The sequence below is a fragment of the Alosa sapidissima genome, chromosome 13 (assembly GCF_018492685.1).
Source record: "Alosa sapidissima isolate fAloSap1 chromosome 13, fAloSap1.pri, whole genome shotgun sequence".
NCBI lineage: Eukaryota > Metazoa > Chordata > Actinopteri > Clupeiformes > Clupeidae > Alosa > Alosa sapidissima.
In genome coordinates this window covers 31287737-31312200 of record NC_055969.1, presented here as the reverse complement: position 1 = coordinate 31312200, position 24464 = coordinate 31287737, and the positions used below count along the sequence as shown (strand labels likewise).

Genomic DNA, 24464 nt, shown 5'->3' with positions numbered 1-24464 from the left:
TTCCATGTTTTCAATGTGTGCATTTACGAAAAGCTGTGTTAACAACTATAGATGCACAAAGCCACTCAGTTTACATAAAATCTGAATTATGCAATTTTTAATTTCAATTAAACATGTACATATCTACTACAAAATGCAAGGAGATGGCACTTAAACATGTATCCACAGCATTTCATCACCAAAAGGAAGCAGTTAAAAAACTTCAACAAACAACACAAATAATACACAGAAAACATTTACAATATATGTGAAATTTGTTAAATTCTAAAGGAAGTCTTAAACATTTGAAACACAAGATTTTGGTATTAACTTCATTATCATTAGTGTTGCAGTGGTGTTGGCTTTCCAAAACAAACCACAATGTTTTTAAACACACCTTTTACAACTATTGTCTTAGATTTAACATTTATTTATTTCTCTCTTAATACAAAGATTTGAGTTTCCAAATGAGCCTGCTCAGCAGTACTCTAGTGATGCTCATCCTAATGAAATCCTTAAATGCATTTAGTTCAAATGACATGTAAAACATTCTCTGCGTTGACTGCATGAGTGGTTTAAACCTTCAATACTTCTGTTAATGAGCAACACAGGCAGACCCTGTTAAGAGAGGGGAGGGGGGGGGGAGGAATAATTTGCTAAAATGATGTATAACACAAAGCCTAAAGAATGAGGCACAAACCAAGATGAAACTCCCATCACCACTTGCACCTCCCATTCCACCAAAAAAGAAAAAACCGTGAGAAGAAAACAACGGAAAAACATTCATAGAATCTTTAAAGTAATGTTCAGTCCATGTGCCATCCACAGGACCACAAGGCACTTGTTTACACAGTTAATGAAGAGACAAAGCAAGCTTATACTGTTACATCTGTGGTCTGTGCTGCACTTGTCACAGTCAACCTGCTGGCTGTCTCCAGATGCATGCTTAAACCCTCCAGGAGTTCGTTCACGTGTGACCTTGACTTTGAGGTCAGCGGCGGACTGCGCAACGCATGTCTAGCCACTCTCGCCAACCTTGCCCTAGCTAAAATGCAACAGAGCAAAAAAGAAAACACAGCCTGCGAGGAAAAAAAGCCTAGAAACACATCGCATCAAGGAGGAAAACAAATTTACAGAGAAAAAAAAAAAACATTCATCAACACATCCGAGGTAAGTGATTAAATTGTGAGCATGGTTAACGTGAAGCACCTCAGTAAACATCGCTTTAAACAACACAAAAGAATAAGCATAGACCAAGAGGCACATTTGAAGCTGTCAATTCCACAAGGTGCATTGCAGAGAAGAAAAGTCAAAAGAGAGACTGAAAGCTATGCTAAGAGAGACTGGTCTGGAATGCAACCCCTCTGCTCATCTGACAACCATGTCTTGATGTCGCCTAACCTCCATTTCATCATCATCATCATCATTATCATCATAGTCGTCGTCCTAAGACATTGGGATTCTCTACATCAGCCAATGGAGGGGCAATACTCCTCATTACCAACGGTCACAAAGCCAATCACTGCGCTATATTGATAAAACCAGTTGTCTGTTCGACCAACTCACTTGTTTCAAGTCACAAGTGGGCCTCATTTCGCTTCAGTAAACTCATTTTTATTACAAACACATAACAAAGAAATGTTTAGTCCACTCATACTGCTGTGGAGAGAGAGCCGTCTCCATGTGAGGCCCCCCCTCCTGAGTCTCCTTCACGCTTTCTGTGCAGATGGGAGGGGGGAGGATCCGAAAGGCCAGGTGGCCGGCTTCTTATTTTCATGTAGTTGATGTTTTTTTGAGATGCTGCGGGTTTTTTGTCTGGTCCGTGGACGTCACCACAGGAGTCACAGCGGCCGCTCAGGTGCTGTCAGTCCTCATGTGCATCTGCCTGGCGATCTGCAGCACTAACACGATGTCCGGCCTCTGGTCTGGGTCCGGGTTGATGCACATGCTGACCAGTTCCCTCAGCTACAAAAAGAAAGAAAAAAAAAAAAAACACATTATTGAACAATATCAAGAACATTGACCTACAGTTACTCCAACTGTCATTTCAAAACTCCAATAAAGTTATTTATTATTTTGTTTTATGCTCCAGGTCTGACAACCAAAGTCTAAAAACGGCTTTCACAGTTTGCCGACTTGGTACTCTGCGCAAGTTGTGCTTTTATTAGTTGCAAGACAAGCTCGTCGGTTCGCAATTGTTACTCTGAAACATACTGTACTGTAATGTCTATTTGAAGAATGATCTACTGTATAGCTAGAACAAGTAAATAAGACCATTTGATTTTCAATGCCAGCCCTTAAAATAGCATATGCCTATTGCTGTGTTTATTTAAATTAGAAGGTTTGGTTTCTGTTCTCTGTTAGCCTTCTGCTTGTTCCGTTTTAGGCCAAATGAAACTATGAAATATTGAATGTGGGCTACTAGCCTTTTGAAGACATTACATCACATCAAACAATGTTGGCCTACAACTGGAGGGGGATGGGACCATAGAAGGCAAAGGAACAAAGGCAAATCACCCAAAGGGCCTCAGGTATCTTTTTCTTCCACCTACATGACTGCTAAACTAGATCCCTTATAGACCAATGAAAATACATTCACAACTGGAAAAAGTAACAAAATTTGTGTTTGGCCAACTTGCCTATGGCAGCAGGAAATGTAAGGCAATGTAAGTCAGAATTATGTGGTCAAAGAGGGAGTGTTGGACCAGTGGTCCAGCTCTTAGATTCTGGACTGTGGGGCCAAAGGGATCGGATCTCAGTTGAGGCTCAGGAGATTTGAACAGCTGTCCCATCCATTCAAATGTACATGTATTTAAGCCAGGAAGGATGTATTTCAGGAGCCGGAGGTCCAAACCGACGTACTATTATAATCTTTTTCCTGTGTGAACCAGGAAAAGTCCTTCACATTTTACAGGCAGAAGGAAAGCTTGTACACCATTTTGTGCCTAACCTAATTAAAACGCCTCCAGGGACACCTCCAGTGTGCAGCCAATAAGAAGCTAACACTGGCTCCCAAACCAGCAGCAGACGTGGCCAAGCTTACCATTAGAACACAAACTCAACTATTTCAAGTGAAACTGGTGAAATGGCAAAAATGGTATTTTTTAATGCACGGTCAAGCAGCAAAATTACCTTATTTTCCCAGCAGTTTATGAAGAACAAAAAGCCATTGTTAACAATAAAACAATGTACTGCACTACATTTACATACCATTTACAAATTTATACCATGTGTTGATTTAAAGGTGTGTGTGTGTGTGTGTGTATGTGTGTGGTATTTTAAGGGAAGTGGAGATATTTCCCTTGAGCGAGAGGAAAGGTTTCCTGTCATCGCTTCAGTGGCACCTCCACTTCACATGCCATTCACGCCAGACGCCAGAGAGAGAGAGAGAAGGAGAGAGAGAGAGAGAAAGAGGGAAGGAGAGAGAGAGAGAGAGAGAGAGAGAGAGAGAAAGTGCACGTCCTGGCCAAGCGGCAGCGTACTGAACCTTGCACCCGTCATTAAAACAGATTTCTCAAACTGATCGTTGAGAGCCGACAAGCCCTGCTTAAGTCCTGACCTTTAAACGGCAAGACGCGATCACCGGGGTGTCACTCCGCCCGTCTGACGAAACACACACACACACACACACACACACACACACACTAGGCACAGCGTAGACGAGGGCGAGGGAGGGAGGAAGAGATGGAAGAGAGGAAGCTAGGCGCCCTGTAGAGGGTCACTGGCGGGAGTGATGTACGAGCTGCGGAGCTGAGAGGGTGCGGCTTCACTTGGGAGCCCCGTCCGTCACTCAGCCACTCAGCTGGCCGGCTGTGATGCAATAAGAAGGGGCTGCCGCTACGGGCTGCAAGCCCGCGACTCCCTGACCACCATGCAGTGCTCTCTCTGACAGGTCAGCAGAGCACCGTCACACTAGTCCATCCATACCCTCACCAAATCCATACATCTCTCCATATACATGTCTGTGAACATGGCGTAGCTGAGGGCTGAGGGCTACACTATATATGTGTGCACTGCCTCTCTGCTCGCTGCACAGACCACAGCTCTTGGCCGGCTGCAGCACTGTAAGCGTACTGTCTGAGGGACGTGCGCATTCCTGCCCACTTCAGCCTTCTGCCAGAGCCTGCAGAGTTGGCCTGCGCCTGAGGGCTTGCCTGACGGCCACGGTCACGTGGCGCTCACAAAACCAGTCTATTCCAGATCACAGCCACTTGCTCGTCACTCTCTCTCTGTCTCTGAAGGTAGACTCATTATGGGACTGACTCACAGTCACCTTGCAGTCTCGTGGTGTGTGTGTGTAGTGTGTGTGTGTGTGTGTGGGGCGCCCTCTCCGTCGCCCTACTGAGTCACGATCATTAACCGTCCTCTGAATCATCTCAGACGAGTGAACGCCTGCGATTGTCCAGACACTCACATTCCCACCCTCAGCCCCTTCCTTGACAAAATAAAAACACATTCCAGTGATTTCAGGAGTTAAGGCCATGAGTTAAGTGAGCCGTGCAACAATACCGACTCTGTGCCATCTAAGCCCTGGGCCAAGCCTCACACACTGAGCTGCCATTCCCCTCTCGCCCAGGCGCCATTACAACTCCCACTATCTAATGAACGCTATTTAACGGCCATGACATGTCCAATTGAATGTCATTTTTTTAAAACCTTCCAGGAGAGGAAACCTCTTCAGGCTCCTGTGAGTAATCGGCACAAAGTAAGGGTATTTCTCCGCCGTTGTCTCAACATGTCTGCCGTGGTGTGCCCACGAAGAATGTTTTAAATACTTAAATCTTTTAAGATGTAAAATAATATTTCCAAAGTCTTTGATAATTTGTTCAAGATGATTGTTTCATGTTCCGCTCTACTTGCGCCCATCCAAACCATCGGCTTGCACAACGCCTCTGAGATTCTGCACCACTACTACGGAATAAAACTGGTTTGTTTTTGCAACTTGTACACACAAACCTCTCACTCTCGAGTCCTATAATACGTACCTTCTCCGAGTAGTGGTCAGGTGGGAGGGGAGGGTAGTCACACTGCTCGATCTTATGGCACAGGGACAGCAGGTTCATCTTGTCCCCGTAAAAAGGGCTCTGAAGTGCCGCCATCTGAGGAGGGGAAAGAGGCTATTACACAAAGCAGACACTTTCCCCCATAGTGACTCACAAGCCTGTATGGCCGAAATGTGTTATTAGTGCTTGCACATGGTAGACTTGCACTCTTAAGTGCAATGCTCAGCCACTGCTGAATTAATGAAATGTCTAAACACAGACACACACACACACACACACACACACACACACACACACTATCACACACACTTGCGGGTAGATTCATTCAGAACAGCAGGACACATGTTTTTGGCCGAGGCTGTAGTGTGACTGTTAAACCACAAAGAGCAACACTGGCCCTGAGCAACGCACTGTAAATGTCTTGCACCACTCTGGCAGGTGCGTCTGCTGCAAATCACATTCCCAGACAGGAAGAGACACTTGTTGACGTCAACATTCATTTCCTTCTCTTTTTTTTCCCTCCGCCGTCCGCGTAGAAGAAGCGGCTAAAATTGTTTGTGAAACTCTGTTTTTTTCCCCCTACAGCGAGCGAGAGACGTGGCGGGACAGAACAATGTGGAACCAGCATAAAAGAGGAACCGACTGACAAGCGAGCCTGCACGTTCTCTATTAACGGCCCTAGTGAGATTTCAGCTCCAATTAATCTCCTATTTGGCACCAAACAAAAACATCAGACTCGCAGACAACATCTGCTTAACTATTTCTTAGCACCAATAAGCCATTGTGAGAAAAACGGAAAATGATTTAACTCAGCTTTTCATCTGTCTTTAATACCTGTACTACATCCAAAACCTCTGCTACATTTCCATAATCCGCTCTCTGCTCCGAGCCTCTTGCTGCCTCCATTTGTGTTTTGGAGGAGAAGGGTAGGGTGGGGGGTGAGGGGCTCAGGTTGGTCGAGTCTGACCCAGTGATGCGGCTCTACTTTTAATAAGGAGGGAGACTGATAATTATTCTGACCTTTGACCTGAAGCTGTGACCAAAGCTTATTAGCATGATCAGTGAGCACCATGCTGAGAAGGGTGGGCACAGGAGAAAAAGAGAGAGAGAGAGAGAGAGAGAGAGAGAGAGTATGGAAGAGAGAAAGAAAGAAGGGGGGAGCTCATGAATACAAGTAGAGGCTGTCATAATGCACATACATCAAGACTCTTCAATAATGCCAACTCATTACACATTTGTAACAGCTAAACTGAGATATACAAAGTCCAAGACACCTTAGTATCGACATAGCGGAAGTATGCATAGATGATTAATTCCAAACCCACAAAATGAGTCATTATCAATAAAGAAACTGTGCAAGGCTAGTTTGAGGACACACATACACACCCGCACACACACACACAGACACACACCACTCTCTCTTCTCCCTCCCTCTCAAAGTTGAGAGTGACAGGAAATGGAGTCAAAGAGTAAGTGACGCCACCAGCCCACACAATGCCAGTGTGGCGGAATGGTTGCACATCTGAGGGCTGAACACAGACTGGGTCTTTGAGCCACACATGACACACACACACACACACACACACACACACAGTCTCTCAGGCATAGCTTCGCGGGGCTGTTGTTACAGTAAATGCTCTCTCACAGTGAATCACCCGGGCCAGAGATCCACAGGCACTGAGGAGCATGAATGAGATCTTTATCCATGTCTATCGCCCTTTCTTCTCTTCTCTCTCTTTATATTTCTCTATTCCCAACTCTTTCTCTCCCTCTGCCTTCCTCCCTCTTTCATTCTCACGCACACACACTTGCACACGCACACACACACACACACACACACACACACACACACTTGCACACGCACACACACACTTGCAGATAATCGTCCATACTGAACTGAATGAACCAGTGCCCAGCTGTAGTTGCTGTTAAGTGTGGGGAAGTGTGTGTGTGTGTCTGTGTGTGTGTGAGGGGGGAGGGGGGGGGGGGGTTCTCTACCTCATACAGGAGGCATCCCAGGGACCAGATGTCTGATTTGAAGTTGTAGCCATTCTCATGGATCCTTTCGGGGGACATATAATATGGTGTTCCCACTGCCGAGATCCACAGACAGACAGACAGACAGAGGAGAATGGAGGCAGTGTTAGTTACAACAGTCTTTCACTGATTAAGGTTGTGCAACAGAGCAGATGACAGCATTCGTTTAGGAGTGTCACAGTTATGCTTTTACAGACAAGCCAATTACATAATGGCGTTCATGTGGGTTTTGTGGTTGCACATGTTCATATCTTTGTTACGGGCCTGCCAGATTACTCACCACTGTTTAATATGGGCAAAGAGGGTACCATCTCAGACATGCACAAGATATACTGTACACTGCAAATAGCATTACCAGCAGTTCTGTTTAAGATGCAATCAGCACACTTATGAAAGACAGACATAGCGAGTGGGGACCAGGAGACTCATTACAGAACAGAAAGATTTGTCCCATCAAGTCTCAAAGGTATGAAATAAAATTCCATCTACCCATTACAGAGACTGTTCCCACATAATCCTAAGGTCTGTGCCGTGTGTGTGTGTGTGTGTGTGTGTGTGTGTGTGTGTGTGTGTGTGTGTGTGTGTGTGTGTGTGTGTGTGTGTGTCTGAGACCATGAGCTGCGGGCCTGAACCCGAATCGATGTCTGCACGGCAGCTCCACTGCTCAGTGCCTCTCTGTTCTGGACTAATCAGTCCCTGCCTGCCCGGCCAACATGCGCATTAGTCAATCGGAGAGGAAGCAGACAAGCAGCGAGCGATCCATCAGCCCAGACCTCCACTCTGCCGATAGCTTTCAGCCGGCCCGCTGAACCACACCAGGATTGAGGGGGGATCTATGGGGAATGACAATAGAGCAGCGGCCCTGACACAGACGGAGCTGAGCGGAGGCATCCTGGCCAGCTGTGGACTTGGACACATTGATCTGATTATCTGCAAGACTGGGCAGTTGGTGGATCTGTGAGGGATCCGAAGGCGTGTGCCAGAGATATGAGATGGCATGACGCTCACTATCAGTGCGCTATAACACCACACTGTTGTATATTTCGTTGAAAGTTAGTGCTCGTGTTAACTTTCGCGACTGATGCAGATAGATAGTGAGAGCGTCCAAGTTCTGAGAATTCACGGCTTTTGGGGCTTTGCTTAACCTCATCAGCCCAACTGGTGCACTGTGCATCAGAATTCACACCCCTCCTCACAACCCTCCTTCTCTGTTAAATTGCTACGGAATTATTTCTATACTTTGACACTTTAATCACGTTAAAGATCACAAGCGGGGCTTTCCAGCGAGACCGGCCACTTGCCTGTACGCTCAAGTATTAAAATAAAAAAAGAAATCAAGAAATGAAATCAAATTGCCTCAGTTACATACAGCGCTGCGTTCAGCTGCACACCCATTACTCTCATTTGAATTTTTCACCAACCAGTGATTGTGAACGAGCAGAAGCAGTGCTTTGCAGTGATACCAAGCACATACTTATGGGTCACAGGGATCACGTTATAAACACAGACGAAGTGACAGCAAAATAATAACTTACAAGTCGCTTCATGATGTGACTAGCTCAACTTACCGAATCAGACGCTATCGTGTGTTTTCCTAGCATGTTCATAATCCTGTTTTGAGATCCTAGCAAATTCCTGCATGGTATCCAATTCAAGGCTCAAATTGCATCCCACTTTGTTCGACAAAGAAACACTATTTTTGCCTTTACTTTGTTCGTTGCAATGCTCAGGTTCAGATCAAGTCAGGTCAGGTCAGTGATTGATTACATTTTTCATCACTGAATTAAAATGGAATTTAATTATGTGACACCACATATTTGTGTAAATTGCTCAGCCCCAGAGTATCCTTCCACCAGGGTTCTTCTATTGCCCTATTCAGGACAGTCTGTCCTACACACACATGAAAGGCATGTCCAGCTTGCTGTGGTGAGATACTTGTCAAAATGTAAGAATTTTATAATACGGTTTTTGCCTATTATTTAAAAATCCAAATCAAATCAATGAAAGTATTAATACAGATTTGGGTAGCCTGAATTCTGCTGAAAAAAAAACAATATATAGCATGTGTGAATGGCACTTACAATGACCAGGATAAAACCTTAGCCTAAAGGTAGTAAAAAAAATGCCCTTAAAATAGCCTCAGGCTGATACGGGGTTAAGGCTAGAGACTTTAGATCACACAACAGAAACAAAGAAACCTCACACTTAAATGAACATATAATGTGGAGGTGCTGCTCTGGACCACAACCATGGAGAAAAGGGCACCATACTAGCCTGCCCCCCCCCCCCCCCCCCCCCCCCCCCCTGCGTGAAGAGGCATCGGGTGGAGGATGACATGCTCACAGTGGAATCTGCTGGAGGGTTCGTGAAGACTTCAGATCATGCAACAGATACAAAGCAACCTCACACCAAAGTGAATGGATTTGTGGAGATGCTGCTCTGGACCACAGCCATGAAGAGAGGGCACCATGTGAGGCATCCAGCCTGGTCTCCCCCCTGCGTAGAGGGGCAGCGTCTGGAGGATAGCAGGTGCTGGAGGGCTGGTGGAGGCCCAAGCCCAGGCGTGTTCTCCCCAGCAGAGAGGACTGAGAGCAGACTGTACCTGTGAATAAATTAGCATAGCCGCCGCCTGTGATCCTTCACGTTAGCCGACATGGGGGTCGCCGACCTTTCACGAGCTGTTGCCATGGAGACCTCATGGGTTTTTTTGGCAAGAGCGCTGCTGCTCAAGTTGAGCCTATCACTGCCTGCCTGTGAGGTGTGTGTGTGTGTCTGTGTGTGTGTGTGTGTGTGTGTGTGTGTGTGTGTGTGTGTGTGTGTGTGTGTGTGTGTGTGTGTGTGTGTGGTGCTCACCTAGAGAATGTGCCGCAGTTGTTTTGGAGCTGAAGAAACGACCCAGTCCCAGGTCTCCCAGTTTCACCTGGCCCGTGGCAGTGATGAACACGTTAGCTGGCTTGATGTCTGTGAGTCCAGAAAGAGAGGAAGGACATCAAAAGAATATATCAGCAGCAAGGAATATATCAGCACACACAGGAAAAGTCTCAGTATTTCCTCAATGAGATCATTTCTCTCTCTCTCTCTCTTTCTCTTTCTCTCCCTCCCTCTCTTTTTCTCAATGCATTCTTTACAACAACAGTTCTCAACCCTTTTCCTGGGTGACTCCAGCACTGCACATCTCTCCCTGCTCCGAGCATACCTGGCTCAAGTCAGTGCAATAATGGGTCTCTCCATCAGCAGATTCAGGTGTGTTTAGACAAGCTACGCAAAGCCAGGTCAGCTTAACTGTCCGAACCCAGCTTTTAACCAAATTCCACGTGTCCAAAGCCTAGAAATGATCCTGATGAGTAACAGGTACCACCTTGTTCCCTGACTACAGAACTGAAAACAGGACATGCCACTGACCCCTGCAGCCCAGAGCTTGGGTTAAAACAACCCTTTTCACCAGTAGGGTTTCACACTAAAGCAAAAGAAGGCTTTGAGGTCTGCGCTCCCTCCTTCAGCTCATGGGGGCCGGTGATTGTTTTTGCACTTCCTCTAACCCCTCCGCGCCTTCCTGTCGTTACCCAAAACCCATAAGACTTTTATGAGCTCTAAGGTCGCACAGGCAAACACTAAACAAGCCTCCACAGGTTCTGCACAGCATGTTTACATGTCGTACCTAATCAGGCCTGCTCAGAAAGCAGGACACGTGCTTGGGTTATAAACATGGCCATGAGATTAAAGAGACAGATTTCACAGTATTCTGCACTGATAAAATGTGCCAAACGCCTGCACAGCAGACTCTGCAGCACAATTGTAAATACAACTTACAGTAAAGCAGACTCCTTAACAAGTAAATACAATGAAATGGAGGAGGAACAGCTTAGACGTTATCCTTGCACTGTTGCACTGTTGGACTTACTTATTTGCACCATCACCGTGACACTCACTCTCATAGAGCACCTTACAATGCACACTGAATTACAGGCTCAGTCCCTGCCCCGACATGCTTGATCATCCTTAAGCACACTGTGTTGATATTTGATTTAGTTTATATAGTATATTTAGTATTTAGTATTTTAGTATCATGTTTATCTTCTATTGTCTCTATTGTACAGTGGAGTTTTCTTATATGTATATTACTTTTTCTGCTGTAAGTGCAGTGATGTCTGTATGCTACTGAGACCTTGAATTTCCCCTTGGGGATCAATAAAGTATCTATCTATCTATCTATCTATCTATCTATCTATCTATCTACAGTAAGTACAGGAGAAATCATATCAGCTACAAGGCCACACAGAAACTAAACAGGTTCAATGAGTCCACCATCAGGATTCTTATTAATAACACACAATGATGTACTAATTAATAACACACACCATGTACTAATTAATGGATGAGGGAAAGGTACAGCCTAGCTGTTCTGAAAAAGAGGAACAGGAGACCAGAGTGCCTTAGGGAGAGAGAGGGAGGAGAGGAGGAGAGGAGGAGGAGGAGGAAGGGTGAAGACGTACCCCTGTGCATGACTCTGCGGGAGTGCATATGCTCCAGAGCGCTGCACAGCTGGACAAAATACTTCCAGATCGTTCTCTCTGGGATGAGCCGCCGTTTCTTCTTAAAGTACTGCAGGAGGGAAGAGAGGGGAAAGGGTGAGAAGTGTGGTAGAAGACACAAATACACACACACACACACACACACACACACACACATACACACACACACACACACACACACACACACACACACACACACACACACACACACACACACACAGACATCCATGTCAAAAGTCAAATCCACAGCCAACACCCAAATCATTGCCACCATAAAAGGAATAACCGCTCCGCACATTAACATTTAACCCTCTCGACGTAAGGGTCTCTAATTATGGCCCATTAACGAGGGGCTTCTGACGAGCTCTGACACTCCCCAGGGGAAGGAAGCGCCTAATTAAACCAAACAGAGCTAATTAACGAGGTGAAACTTAGACAAATGCCCCAAAACAACAAATGTTTGCATTTTTATTATTTTTGTATCTTCTATTTTTTACCATTCCTCATTCTCGTCTTTCTTGTTTCTTTTTTACTCTATTTTCATCTTATGTTGCCCTTGGGTTTGAAGTTTGCTTCTGATTGTGGGTCGCAAAAATGAGCGGGATTAGGGAGATGAATTTTCCTCAGAATTTCTTCAGAATTTTGGGGAGTGTGTCTAACAAACAACAGGCGAGAGCCATCTTGCACTTACTCAATGTCCCGTCTTTATTGCAACATTTCCACCTACACAATAGTTTTCCTCATGCCTGACAAAGACCCTGTATGAGTCAGAACACTGCGATAAAACAACTTTGTGGACATATTCTTTTTCCTACCTCTACCTTATCTATGAAACTTGATCTCTGGCTGCACACCTTTGAACTTTTTTGAACGTGCACATATTGTTCATCTTCTTTTAAACACAAAAGCCCTGCAGCAGACCAACGTTGTTTTTCCTGCAAAATGTGACTTTTAGGAGATATCACGGCGAGGCGAGGAGAGAGAGAGCGAGAGAGAGAGAGAGAGAGAGAGAGAGAGAGAGAGGAAGCAGATGATGAATGGCAGCCGCATGAGAACAATAAATAAAAGAGAGCTGAGCGATTGAGAGCGAGAGCGCCAGGGAGATAAATGAGATATGAACAGAGAGGAAGAGAATGGGGAAGGGCATAAAAACACAGAGAGGAAGACCCGAGGAAAAGAGAGCACACACAGGAAGAGGTGGACCAGGAACAGGACTAGAGAGAGGAGCGCACACACAGAGAACACTCAGAGGAGACAGAGGGAGGCATGGCATGTTACGCATATATATATGTTGGTTTTACCCCTAGTGTATTGCTCTTGCTATCACATCAGTATAGGGAAACATTGGTTAATCACCGTATCCTTCTCTCTATACTCGCTGACATGGGAATCTCCGGTTCTGCTCTCTCCTGGTTTGAATCCTACCTCACAGGACGCTCGTTTAACGTATCATGGCTTGGTCAGCTATCCGCACCTCACCATCTCACCACAGGGGTCCCCCAGGGCTCAGTGCTGGGCCCCCTCCTCTTTGCTATCTACACCACCTCCTTGGGACAGATAATCCGTTCGCACGGCTTCTCATACCACTGCTATGCAGACGACACACAGCTCTATCTGTCCTTTCCACCTGACGACCCCCTGGTTTCAGCACGGATCTCGGATTGCCTTTCAGACATAGCTACATGGATGAAGGCACACCACCTCCAGCTGAACCTCTCAAAGACTGAACTGCTGGTCATCCCAGCTAAACCGACCATACACCACGACATCAACATCAAATTTGACTCCCTGTCTGTTTCACCGACCAGGACTGCAAGAAATCTAGGAGTTGTTCTTGACAACCAACTAAACTTCTCAGATCATGTTGCCTCAGTCGCCCGGTCATGCCGTTTTGCACTCTACAACATACGGAAAATCAGGACTTACTTGACTCAAGATGCTACCCAACTTCTGGTTCAGGCAATAGTCATCTCACGACTCGACTACTGCAATGCCCTCCTGACAGGTCTCCCAGCCTGCGCAGTGAAACCACTTCAGATGATCCAGAACGCGGCGGCGCGCCTGGTCTACAACCAACCCAAAAGGGCACATGTTACCCTGCTGCTCATCCAGCTACACTGGCTACCTATGGCGGCCCGCATCAAATTCAAGTCTCTAACGCTTGCCTACAAAGTAGTCTCCGGCTCTGCTCCCACCTACTTGAATGCCCTCATACAGACTTACACTACCTCCAGACCGCTGCGCTCCTCTGACGAACGACGTCTAGCTCTACCACCGGTACGCTCAAGCCAATCCAAACTTTTCTCATCTGTTGTTCCTCGTTGGTGGAATACACTGCCAGTTCCTACAAGGGCAGGGACATCCTTTTCCACTTTCAAAAAACTCCTGAAGACCCAGCTCTTTAGAGAACATCTACTCTCATAGCAACACTTACAACAAGTCTTACTGATCCTAGCACTCACCAGCCGTTTTAAACTGACAAGTAACTGTTAAAAACAGCACTCACCGACGCACTTATTCTTACTGTACTCTAATGTTTTTTTAAACTGTCCTAAAATTGTGAGAATTGTTCTAAAACTTACTGTTTACCATGTTGTTAGTCGCTTTGGTTAAAAAGTGTCAGCCAAATGTAATGTAATGTAATGTAATGTAATGGTGATATAGGGGATATGCCATAACAAGTGCTGAGCAGATGTCCCTACCACCAGTGTTTTCTTCTTTAGGTATACTCTGAACATTTTGGGTTAATCAATTGATACATTTTGCTTAGCTATTTTATCTCACTTCTGAAAGTACAGAATGCGTAAGCAAGCAAGATATTTCCACGAGATTAGACGTGGTTCTGCAAAGCCTAGCGATAATGGTTCAGAAGGGAAACAAGCGAGCGGAAACAAAAGAGATTTCAAATTCATGGTGACTTGCACAGCTTACCACATCTGTGACGTGAATGAGTGACTTTTGAAAACATTGTATTGCACTAACAACAATGTTCATCTAAGGCTGAATTTTTAAAAGCACCATAGCATTCCAGGTGGAACGGCAACTGTTCAAGTCAGTAGTTATCATAGGTATTTAGGTAATTAAGGTAATTCTAATATGGAGCGGTGGTAGCGTAGTGGTTGCTAGCATGCAGTAGCCAGAAAAGTTGTGGGTTCAATTCCCAGCTTCCACCGTTGTGCCCTTGAGCAAGGCATTCAACCCAGAGTTGCTCTGGGGACAATGTAACAATGCCATGTAATATAATTGACGTATGTAAGTCGCTTTGGAAAAAACATCTGATCTGTGGTGTTCCCCAGGGGTCGACCTTGGAGCCACTATTATTAAAACTTTATAAAGGCTACTCCCATAAGTAATTATATTTGGTAAAAATGAGGAAAGACATAAGGTTGTCACTCTTCAGGATGCTGTGTCAAAAATCTACCACCTCAAAAGCATTGCCAAACATTTTTATGATGATTTAAAAAAAACGAATTTATACATTTCTCTCCAGCAGGGTTGATTACTGCAATGGGCTTTTCACAGATGTTTCTAAAAAGACCATCAAACTACTTCAGGTGATGCAAAATGCAGCAGCTAGGGTTCTCATGAAAACAAAAAGAACTGACCACATTACTCTAATACTTAAGTCCCTGCACTGGCTTCAAATAAGCTATGCAGTTGAGCTTTGGAACCAACTTCTGGATGACATTAAAATGCCTCAAATGTTGCCAGTTTAAAATCTAAACTTAAGACCAAACTGTTCTCAGATGCTTTCTGCTAACTGATCAAATTAACTTTCTGTTGATCAGATGCACTATGTTGTATGTGTTTTAACATTCTATTTATGTACTTTTTTACTACTTTTACTATTGCCCATATGCTTTTATGTACTATTCTTTGCTTTTTAATGTAAAGCGCATTGAACTACCCCGGTGTATGAAATGCCCTATATAAATAAACGTGCCTTGCCTAAGACTAGCAAGGCAACAGTAGTAGCCTTCAGAATGCTTTTTTCCTACTGGATAGTCAGGTGTTACCAGACTTTTCAGGTTTTCTATCTCCTATCATCTTATTTCTATTAATGTATCAAGTTGACAGGTGTGGACAGGGAGACAGAGGGAGGAAGGGCTGACAGAAGAGAGGAAGAAGAGAGGATGAAGAGAGGAGAGGAGAGGAGAGGAGAGGAGGAGAAAAGATGAGGACAGTGGGGCACAGGGCCTGTGACAGCTCTGTGGCACTTATCAGATGGACCCAGGCCCTCCTTAACCCTCCCAACCACACACACACACACACACACACACACACACACACACACCTAGGCCGTTTTTAACCCACCCACTCACACATACACACACACAAACTCACACACTCCCGTCACACCTCATCAGCCCAGAGGGAGGGACAGCACATGCACTCCCCCTACACACACACACACACACACACACACACACACACATGGGCCCCTGTCTGTCACAGCTCGACAGCCCACGACCCAGTGCCTGCTCCCGGCCCCCGCCACCGCTCCCCACCCCGGCAGTCAAGATGCCCGCGGGACCCACTGACCTTAATCATCTGCGAAAGGTCGCCGGCGTCAGCCAGCTCCAGCACGATGTTGAGCTCGTTGTCCTCGATGAACGAGTCCAGGTACTTGATCACGTTGGGATGGTTCAGCTGCTGCAGGGCCACCAGGGGAAAGGGGACGAGGAGAAGGGGAAGAGAGAGAGAGAGAGAGAGAGAGAGAGAGAGAGAGAAAGGGAGAGAGAGAGGAGCCAGTGTGTCAGTTCAGGCTGTCTGGAGTCAAGATTTACATTTTACGTATACATACATTACATCACATCTATTTATAGAGCAGATGCTTTTTCTCTGAAGAAGCTTATAATACACAATGTACATTTTTCAACATATGTGTGGCCCCCTCAAGGGCTCCATCTGGTTGGCAGTGACATCGTTGAGAGCGTGACTTTTGCTTTGAGAGCGTGACTTTGACTTGTGCTGTGCGCTCTGCTTTTGTTAGTGTTAGTGGTTTGTGGTTTAGTCTAGTGTGCAATGTGCCTAGGCTTCTCTGTTTTGATCTGTGGCTGACTGTTGTTGCTCACTACCTGTAGAGTTGTTGATCACTAACGAGTTTTGCCCGTAACACAGCATTTACCAATACATGAGTTTCTGCAATGGTTGATGAGGATAAACTGTCCCTTTTGCTGCCTGTACAAAGATACCATTTCCATTGTCTCTGATACTGGAATAATGTATGCATTATAGTGTCTCCACATAACCTGCTCTCTTGTAAAGGCAAAAGAAAAGCATTTGAAGGGTACAGCTGGTTAAGCTTACTTTAAATGGCTGACAGAGATGTATACAGTACCACATGCAACCCATTTTGAACTACACTGTGCCCCCTGAAATCTGTACTTGATGGTTGGCTTCCTATAAACAAACATAGGGGGCTCTTGCTCACGTCTCTTTCAGGCCTGCACACATCAGACAGCATAGCGCCAGACATAAAGCAAAGTCACAATAAACAAACAAATTAAATAAATAAATAAATAAAGCACCGTCAGCAAACTGTCAACAATTCCCTAAGAGCATAAATGATGTTTGATACGTGTGCCAAAAAAACTCACAACTATTCCTGACTGTGCGCTGCAGCTATAAGACAAGACGCAAACAAAAGACTAGCATTAGCTTTTTGACAAGGCTGATTTTTGACTGTTTCCTCTGAAACACTGACACCCGACACTCAACAAGAGAAGTGTCATGTCATCCCGTCTCACTGCCTGATGGATCAAGGCCCTGATGTGAGGGAGAGGCCGTGACACGAGTGGTCGCGCTAAAAGAGGAACACTCCTCGGGAAAAAGCAGTGGCAGCGAGACAGTGCTCTTCTAGTTGATCGCTTGTTTGATAATCTCTCCTTTATCTGTTGACGCGAGTTTGCAATTTTGACACAGTCCACTGGGACTGCAGAGAGGAGCCAAAATAACGGAGGGGGGGGGGGGGGGGTGGGGGGGGGGGGGGTGGAGGAGGGGAACCTTCTGTTTGTTTACTTGTCAACAGCGGGACAGGAAGGGATGGCAAGAGTTGAAGCGAAAGTTCTAAGGGAACGCAATTATCTGCTTCATTCAGAGACCTGTTTGGTAAGTCAGAGTAGTCAAAGAGAATAGGCGTTTTATCTACCTTTTTATGCTCTATTTCCCCTCTTTCTTTCTTCCCTTCATTCCAAGCACTATCAAAACACCACTCTCCCTCTCATCCATCTCCCTCTCTCTGTCTCTCTCTCTCTCTCTCTATCCCTCTCTCTCTCTCTTCCCTTTCCACAACATGTTGTTGCATTTTCTACCTATCCTGTACGGGCGGGCGGGGGGGGGGGGGCACGTCCAGGAGCCGGAGTGTCTGCGTGCCTGCAGCGCTGGCGGCGGTGTGAGGGGGAGATTAGCAGCAGCAGCGCGGGCTGGATGAAGAGCGCGTTATTATGTGCCTCTGCACGCTGCACATGTGGGACGCGGCGGCGAGCGGAGCAGAGTGTGATGGCAGATGTGCACTGTGAGGCCCATAAAGACAACCTCCAATGAGTATGCAGCAACAAGTGTGTGCTTGTGTGTGTGTAGTAAACAGAGAGAGAGAGAGAGAGAGAATGTGTGACTGTGATATACGTTCTTTTGTGTGTGGGAGTAATTTTATAGGTGTGTATTTATCTGTGTTTATGCATGTGTGTGCATGTGCATGTACAGATACATTGGTGTGTATGCCTATTGTGCTTATGTGTGTATGCCTATTGTTTGTGCGTACTGTATGTCTTTGTGTAGGTGTATGTGTGAGTATAGTGTGTGTGTGTGTGTGTGTGTTCGTGTGTGTGTGTTTATGTGTGTGTGTGTGTGTGTTTCTTCAATCCCCCCACAGCCTTAGTCTCTCTGGCACTATAATGACAACAATAACATCTCTCTCCTCTGCTCTGCTCTCCTCTCCTGTCCTGAGCGTGGATGCAGATGCGGCAGCCTCCTGTCATAAAGTCCCCTCGACCGCCCCTGACAGAGCCCGAGTGCCTCACCTCCGGGAGGGGCCGTTATGAGGTGTGTCATAAACAACATGGAGGATTTATGCTGCTCTAAAAAGCCCCCCCACCCCACCCACCCACCACACACACACACACTCCCCTCCTCATCTGCCCCACTCCCACCACCACCACTACCACACCCCCCAGCTCACTGCAGGGGCAGAACAGGCAGCAGATGCTAAGCCATTGATTTGACGGGGCATTAAAGTGACAGGCTGAAGGCAGGCAGGCCAGAACTGACAGCTAAAAGACAAGGCAGCAGTGTGTAACATTTTCTCTCTCTCTCTCTCTGACTCTCTCTCACACACACTGTCTCTCTCTGCCTCTCTCACTGTCTTCCTCTCTCACACACTGAACCTCAACATCCATAAATATTCATGATGAGAATAAAACAGACACATAAAACACACACATAGTGATTCAGATCTTGAGTGCATCTAGATAGAAGTGTAAAACTTAGCACCATACAACCAGACTCCATATGCCGTGCAATATTACACCAGGGTTAAGTACCCTTTATGAAAATATCTGACTGTATATCAGATCAGCACATGCCTTTGACAACCCATGACTTGTGTTGCCAGCTCTTACCTTCAGGAGGTCAATCTCCTTGATGCAGTCTTGACGAGCTTTGGCATCCATCATCTCAAATATCTATGGGGACGAAAGAATGGAACCTTTTAATGTTAGTCAATAGGGGTTGCAGGGGAGGAAATTCAGCCACCTTTGCAGTGATGTAATTGTGCCCAATTATACACGATACAAAGTTATTATGTATCCAGTAATATGAAGCCAGGTGTGGAGATTTACCTGGACCTTCTTGAGAGCCACCTGGTAGGCCTCCAGCAGATAGGTGGCTTTGTACACCTCGCTGAACTGGCCTCGACCGATCTTCTTCTCGATGCGGAAGTTGGCCAGCGTACAACAGTACTGATATGGGGGCATATTCCTCTGTGTGGGGGGAGAATGAGAAGAGCTCATCAACATTCTAGAATTAATGGTTCCCACAACTCGATGTTCCCCTAGCAAGATAGTGAAGTGAGCATGGTGTTTATGAAAAAGCACATCTTGTTTCAAGTCTATCATTCTGCCAGATGTAGCACGTTTGCAAAATGTTAAAATGTTAAAATACCCCCCCCCCCCCCCAAAAGAAACTTAAAAATTCAAACTTTGGAAGAACAGGCACTTGCTCTTCTACAAAAAGCCAGAGAGGAAAAATGCCTGAAGACTTAAAATTCATCATTGGCAGAGGGGGGAAAAACCATGTTCCTCTTGATAAGTGTCACTGGGAGGACGGCTTGAGATGGATCGGGGAAGTGAGGAGATTGAGAGTAACCTTTGCACTGATTGCTGCTTCTCAGCGTGCTTCCTGACACATTGCGCTGAACGTGACGTGGTGTCAGGGAGAAAGGTCACACCGGGAAGATTTGGACCACTTTTCTTTTTTGCTTCTTTTTCTCTTCGTACCTCCTGCACTTGTCTGGAGCTGACATACGACAGCCGCAGATGTTCACTCAAATGCAGACACACACACACACACACACACACACACACACGCACACACACACACACGCACACACACACACACACACACACACACACACATACACACACAATGATTTTTAAAAAAAAGACAAAACGCTGTTGGTAGTGACATTCCTGGCCGCATATTTTTCCTCCAGCCCTGGCACACACACACACACACACACACACACACACACACACACAGACACACACACACACACACACACACACACACACACACACACACACAGACACACACACACACAGGGGTGGCTGACAGTAGAGCGGACCCATCATGATCGCACTCATCCCTCACTGATACTCTGGAGGCCGGGGAGGACACACTCAAGTGCCACCTGACATGAGCCAGAGCTCGGGGAAGCCTTCAGCAGGCTGCCCACCACAGGGCCACTGAGCCTGCAGACACGCATGAGGGGAGCGCTGTTGCTCTCTGTGGGGGAGACTCACGCCTGATCAGGGCCAGATCTGGCCTTGGTAAGGTTGGGAGTCCCCCCACCCCCCACCCCTAGTAACCTTATGTCAAAGACAATCAAGCAAGGCACACACAACTTTACACACACACACATGAGATGGAGACCCTCTGGATAGCTGGGGGTTATCCAACTGTTATCCAACTGTATGTTGATATTATTTGTATAGTATAGTGTCTGTGTGTGTCCATGGGGGGGGGGGGGCACGTGGGAACTGCCTGTTTGTATGTGTGTGTATGTGTCCCATCCCTAATCTCCTTCTCTTTCTCTCTCTCTCTCTCACTCTATGTGTGTGTGCGCCTATCCTCATCTCTGCTTTCATCTCTCTCACACACTCTATGTCTCTGTGAGCTAAATCCCCATGCTTTGATTCACTGCTCATGTATTTACCACCCTCTCACATTACACACATCCATTTCTCTCTGTCTCCTCCTCTTTCTTTCTTTCTTTCCTTCTCTCTCTCCCTCTCTTTCTTTCTCTAACACATCCTCCATCCCCCTCTCTTCTCTCTTTCTCCCTCTCTAAACTAAGGCTCGGTGCTCTGATCTGCAGAGGTTACTGACACTGCTAGTAATTGGGATAATTGTTGCGGGCGGGGAAGGATGCGCAGGCTAGGAGGAGAAGAAGGAGAGAGAGAGAGAGAGAGAGAGGCAGAGAGAAAGAGATAGAGAGAAAGAGATAGAGAGAGAGTGGAGGAAGTCAGTGAGGGGGTTGGGTGGTGTAGGGTGCTTGTGTGTGGGGGGGTGAGTGTGCTTGGGTGGGGGTGGGGGTGTTGGTTGCTAGCGCAGGGTGGGGAGATAGTGGGCCTGCCTGGGTGTTCGGCTGGCGTCTGCTGGCACTAATGCCGGGTGACACGCAGACAGCCCAGCTGGCGCGGCGCTTGGCACTCATGGGCTCCCAAGCCTCACATCTACATATGCAATGACCCGGATGGGCGTTCTCCATTACCGCGCGCCAACTCTGATTAGGCGTGAGTGGAGCAACACAGCCAGTGAGCCTCTCGGATGTGCTGTGCAGTCACACCACTGCTGAGTCTTCTCACCTGAACACCCAACATGGGCGGCCGAGTCACTCACAGCTTCAGGCAACATTAGGTCAACATCAGCACTCATTTGGACCATACTTTACATCACGGGTTCTAAGGCACTATCTACTGTACATAATGCTTTACTAATTACACTAGGGTTAGATGGAATAATGTGCAAACCAACATTAAATTTAACAAACATTCTTTATTTAAAGTAATATTGAAACCTTATGTTAAGTTGGACCTATTTAGATTCATTTAGACTTATTTCACTTTATCTCCCAAAAAGTATGTATTTAACGAGCACTAGTACAACACTACTTTACAAACTTGAAATTCAATCTCAAACATTAATGTGTTAATCAAAAAGAGTTATGTCTACTGAAATGAGTGTAGAAAAGGAAATGTATTTTATTACTGTGACTGGTGATAAATTAGCATCTTTTGGCATGTAAGTTGTTTACCCTGAAGCAATGCAGCCCCTGGTCTCTGAGAAAGCTTGGGGAATAAAAGCAACAGCAGGGGAACCAATCTAACACAAAATGAAGCATGAAGTATTGGCACTTCCTGTCCGACATCCTGCCTCGCTCGACACCCAAATAGCTACTGCGATGACTAATGGAACAAGAGCGTAAATTCTCCCTGGTCGCGCCATGTGACACAGCACTCACGACAGATCTTCCGCGGTACCTCGGGTTTGGCTTGGCCGCGGTCAGTGGCGAGGCCTGGCAGCCGAAGCCGATCTGTCGGGCCGTAATAACTGGGCCATTTAAAGCAAACTCTCTCGCAGTAACGGCCATGTTGGGCATTGCTCCCCACACAAGGAAAACATATAAGGTGACGGGCGCTTATTTGTCTTTTTGATGTGGTGTTCGTTTTTTTCCACGCTGGCGTATCTGCAAAAAAAAACCCGATTTGGCTGAATAGGGCCTTTGTTACCACGATGTGTGTGTCGCTCCATCTCAGCAGTAACAGTAAATTATTACATACTCAACACACACACACACACACACACACACACACACACACACACACACACACACAGGGTTTTGTATTGTGTTTGCAATGCTTCATGCTGGCCAAGAAAAAGACCGCAGCTGCATATTACCTCTGACGTTTAGGAGAGCTGGCAAACGAAACAGTGAAGAGGCCCCCAGTGAAGCATGGGGCGCCTCTATAAGTCTATCACACTGAGAGAGTATGCACACACACGCACACGCACACACACACACACACACACACACACACACACACACACCCACTGCATATCCAGAAAAGAAATCACAACCGTATACATGTCAAATATTGACCAGACATCCCTCCATCCAAAGACTAACACACAGACACAGATACACATACATAAATACAAAAAGGTCACTAAATCCCCTTGGGGATCAATAAATCTATCAATCAATCAATCTATCTATCTATCTATCTATCTATCTATCTATCTATCTAGATGGGTAGAGAATAAGAGAGAGATGACGTAGTCTGCAGTTTGCACAGTATATGTGTGTGGGTGAGGGTATGTGTGTGGGGGTGTGGGTGAGGGTATGTGTGTGGGTGTGGGTGTGGGTGAGGGTATGTGTGTGGGTGTGGGTGAGGGTATGTGTGTGGGTGAGGGTATGTGTGTGGGTGTGGGTGAGGGTATGTGTGGGTGTGGGTGAGGGTATGTGTGTGGGTGTGGGTGAGGGTATGTGTGTGGGGGTGTGGGTGAGGGTATGTGTGTGGGTGTGGGTGAGGGTATGTGTGTGGGTGTGGGTGAGGGTATGTGTGTGTGTTTATGTGGGTGTGGGTGTGTGTGTATGCATGGCTGTGTGACTGCAAACACCATCATCAATAATAAACTCAAACTCAAAGACTCAAAATCATGAGTCTTTGTCAGGTGTCATTATCACCTGCTTGTGCCAGTCTAGTGGGCACTTTCACTGGTCCATAACGTTCATAACTATTTCTCTAGCCCTAATGACATGTTACCCTCCCTTTTTAAGCGCTGATGTAATCGGCATCGTAAAAGAGCCATCTAGCGCTAATGCTTTTGCCAGAGTGCTTCTCCTTCCTGAGCCGCCATTAGGCTAATCTGGAGTGACGCAGCCCGATTTCCCCATGGCCCCTGTGTGAATACGCTGGCCCGGAGTTGGCCTGGACTATTTCTCTCTCTCTCTCTCTCTCTCTCTCTCTCTCTCTCTCTCTCTCTCTCTCTCTCTCCATCTCGCTTTCTCTCTCTCTGTCTCTGTTGGCACACACTGGTGTGAGAGCTGCCCTAACGGCATTCCCATAATGTTTATTTTTTCCCCTCTTGTTCAATTTTCTCTCTCCCCCCTTCTCTTTCTCTCTGTCTCTTTCCCTCTCTCTTAAACACACGCAAACACACACACACACACACACGCAAACACACACGCACACACACACACACACACACAGCAGCATAAAATTGATTCCAGTACACCAGGGCAGTGAGAGTTTCGACTGATCTCTCTCCACCTCAGCCAGCAAAGTTCCAAAGCCTCCCTTGAAAAATTTGAATCCACATCTACATCCAAAACAAAACTCTGGACACACAAAAACAGCTGTAACAATCAACAAGGATTGTACAGAAGTGGATAAAAATGGATTGTACTGAAATGGAGAGAGTGCTATTGAGATGCAGACGGTGGATACGAGACAGCAAGCAAGAGAATGAGCCTCCGTGTTCAAACTCAGTGATTTGTGTTTAAGTGCTCTGCAATTAGAGTCTCCAAAGTAACAAAGGAGAGCCTATTATCGCCCAGTATGACCGGCTCTGCTAGCGACGCTACGCTAGCTACCTCAGTCTCTTTCTGTCGTCCTCACACAAAACAACA

At 46.2% G+C, this 24464-nt stretch overlaps 1 protein-coding gene across 3 annotated transcripts in view; it reads right to left on the bottom strand.

Annotated features, from left to right (window-relative positions):
- Positions 1–80: 80 nt before the first annotated feature.
- nek6 (NIMA-related kinase 6) overlaps positions 81–24464 on the bottom strand; it is a 43327-nt gene continuing 18943 nt past the window's right edge. For all 3 annotated transcript variants that reach the window (XM_042059049.1, XM_042059047.1, XM_042059048.1), the window contains 8 exons: positions 19390–19530; positions 19171–19233; positions 16094–16204; positions 11513–11621; positions 9873–9980; positions 6981–7075; positions 4965–5078; positions 81–1944 (listed from right to left, as the gene is read on the bottom strand). In XM_042059049.1, coding sequence (XP_041914983.1) covers positions 1834–1944; positions 4965–5078; positions 6981–7075; positions 9873–9980; positions 11513–11621; positions 16094–16204; positions 19171–19233; positions 19390–19530 — 852 coding nt within the window. In that variant the 3' untranslated portion in view covers positions 81–1833. The remainder of the gene's footprint in view (positions 1945–4964; positions 5079–6980; positions 7076–9872; positions 9981–11512; positions 11622–16093; positions 16205–19170; positions 19234–19389; positions 19531–24464) is intronic.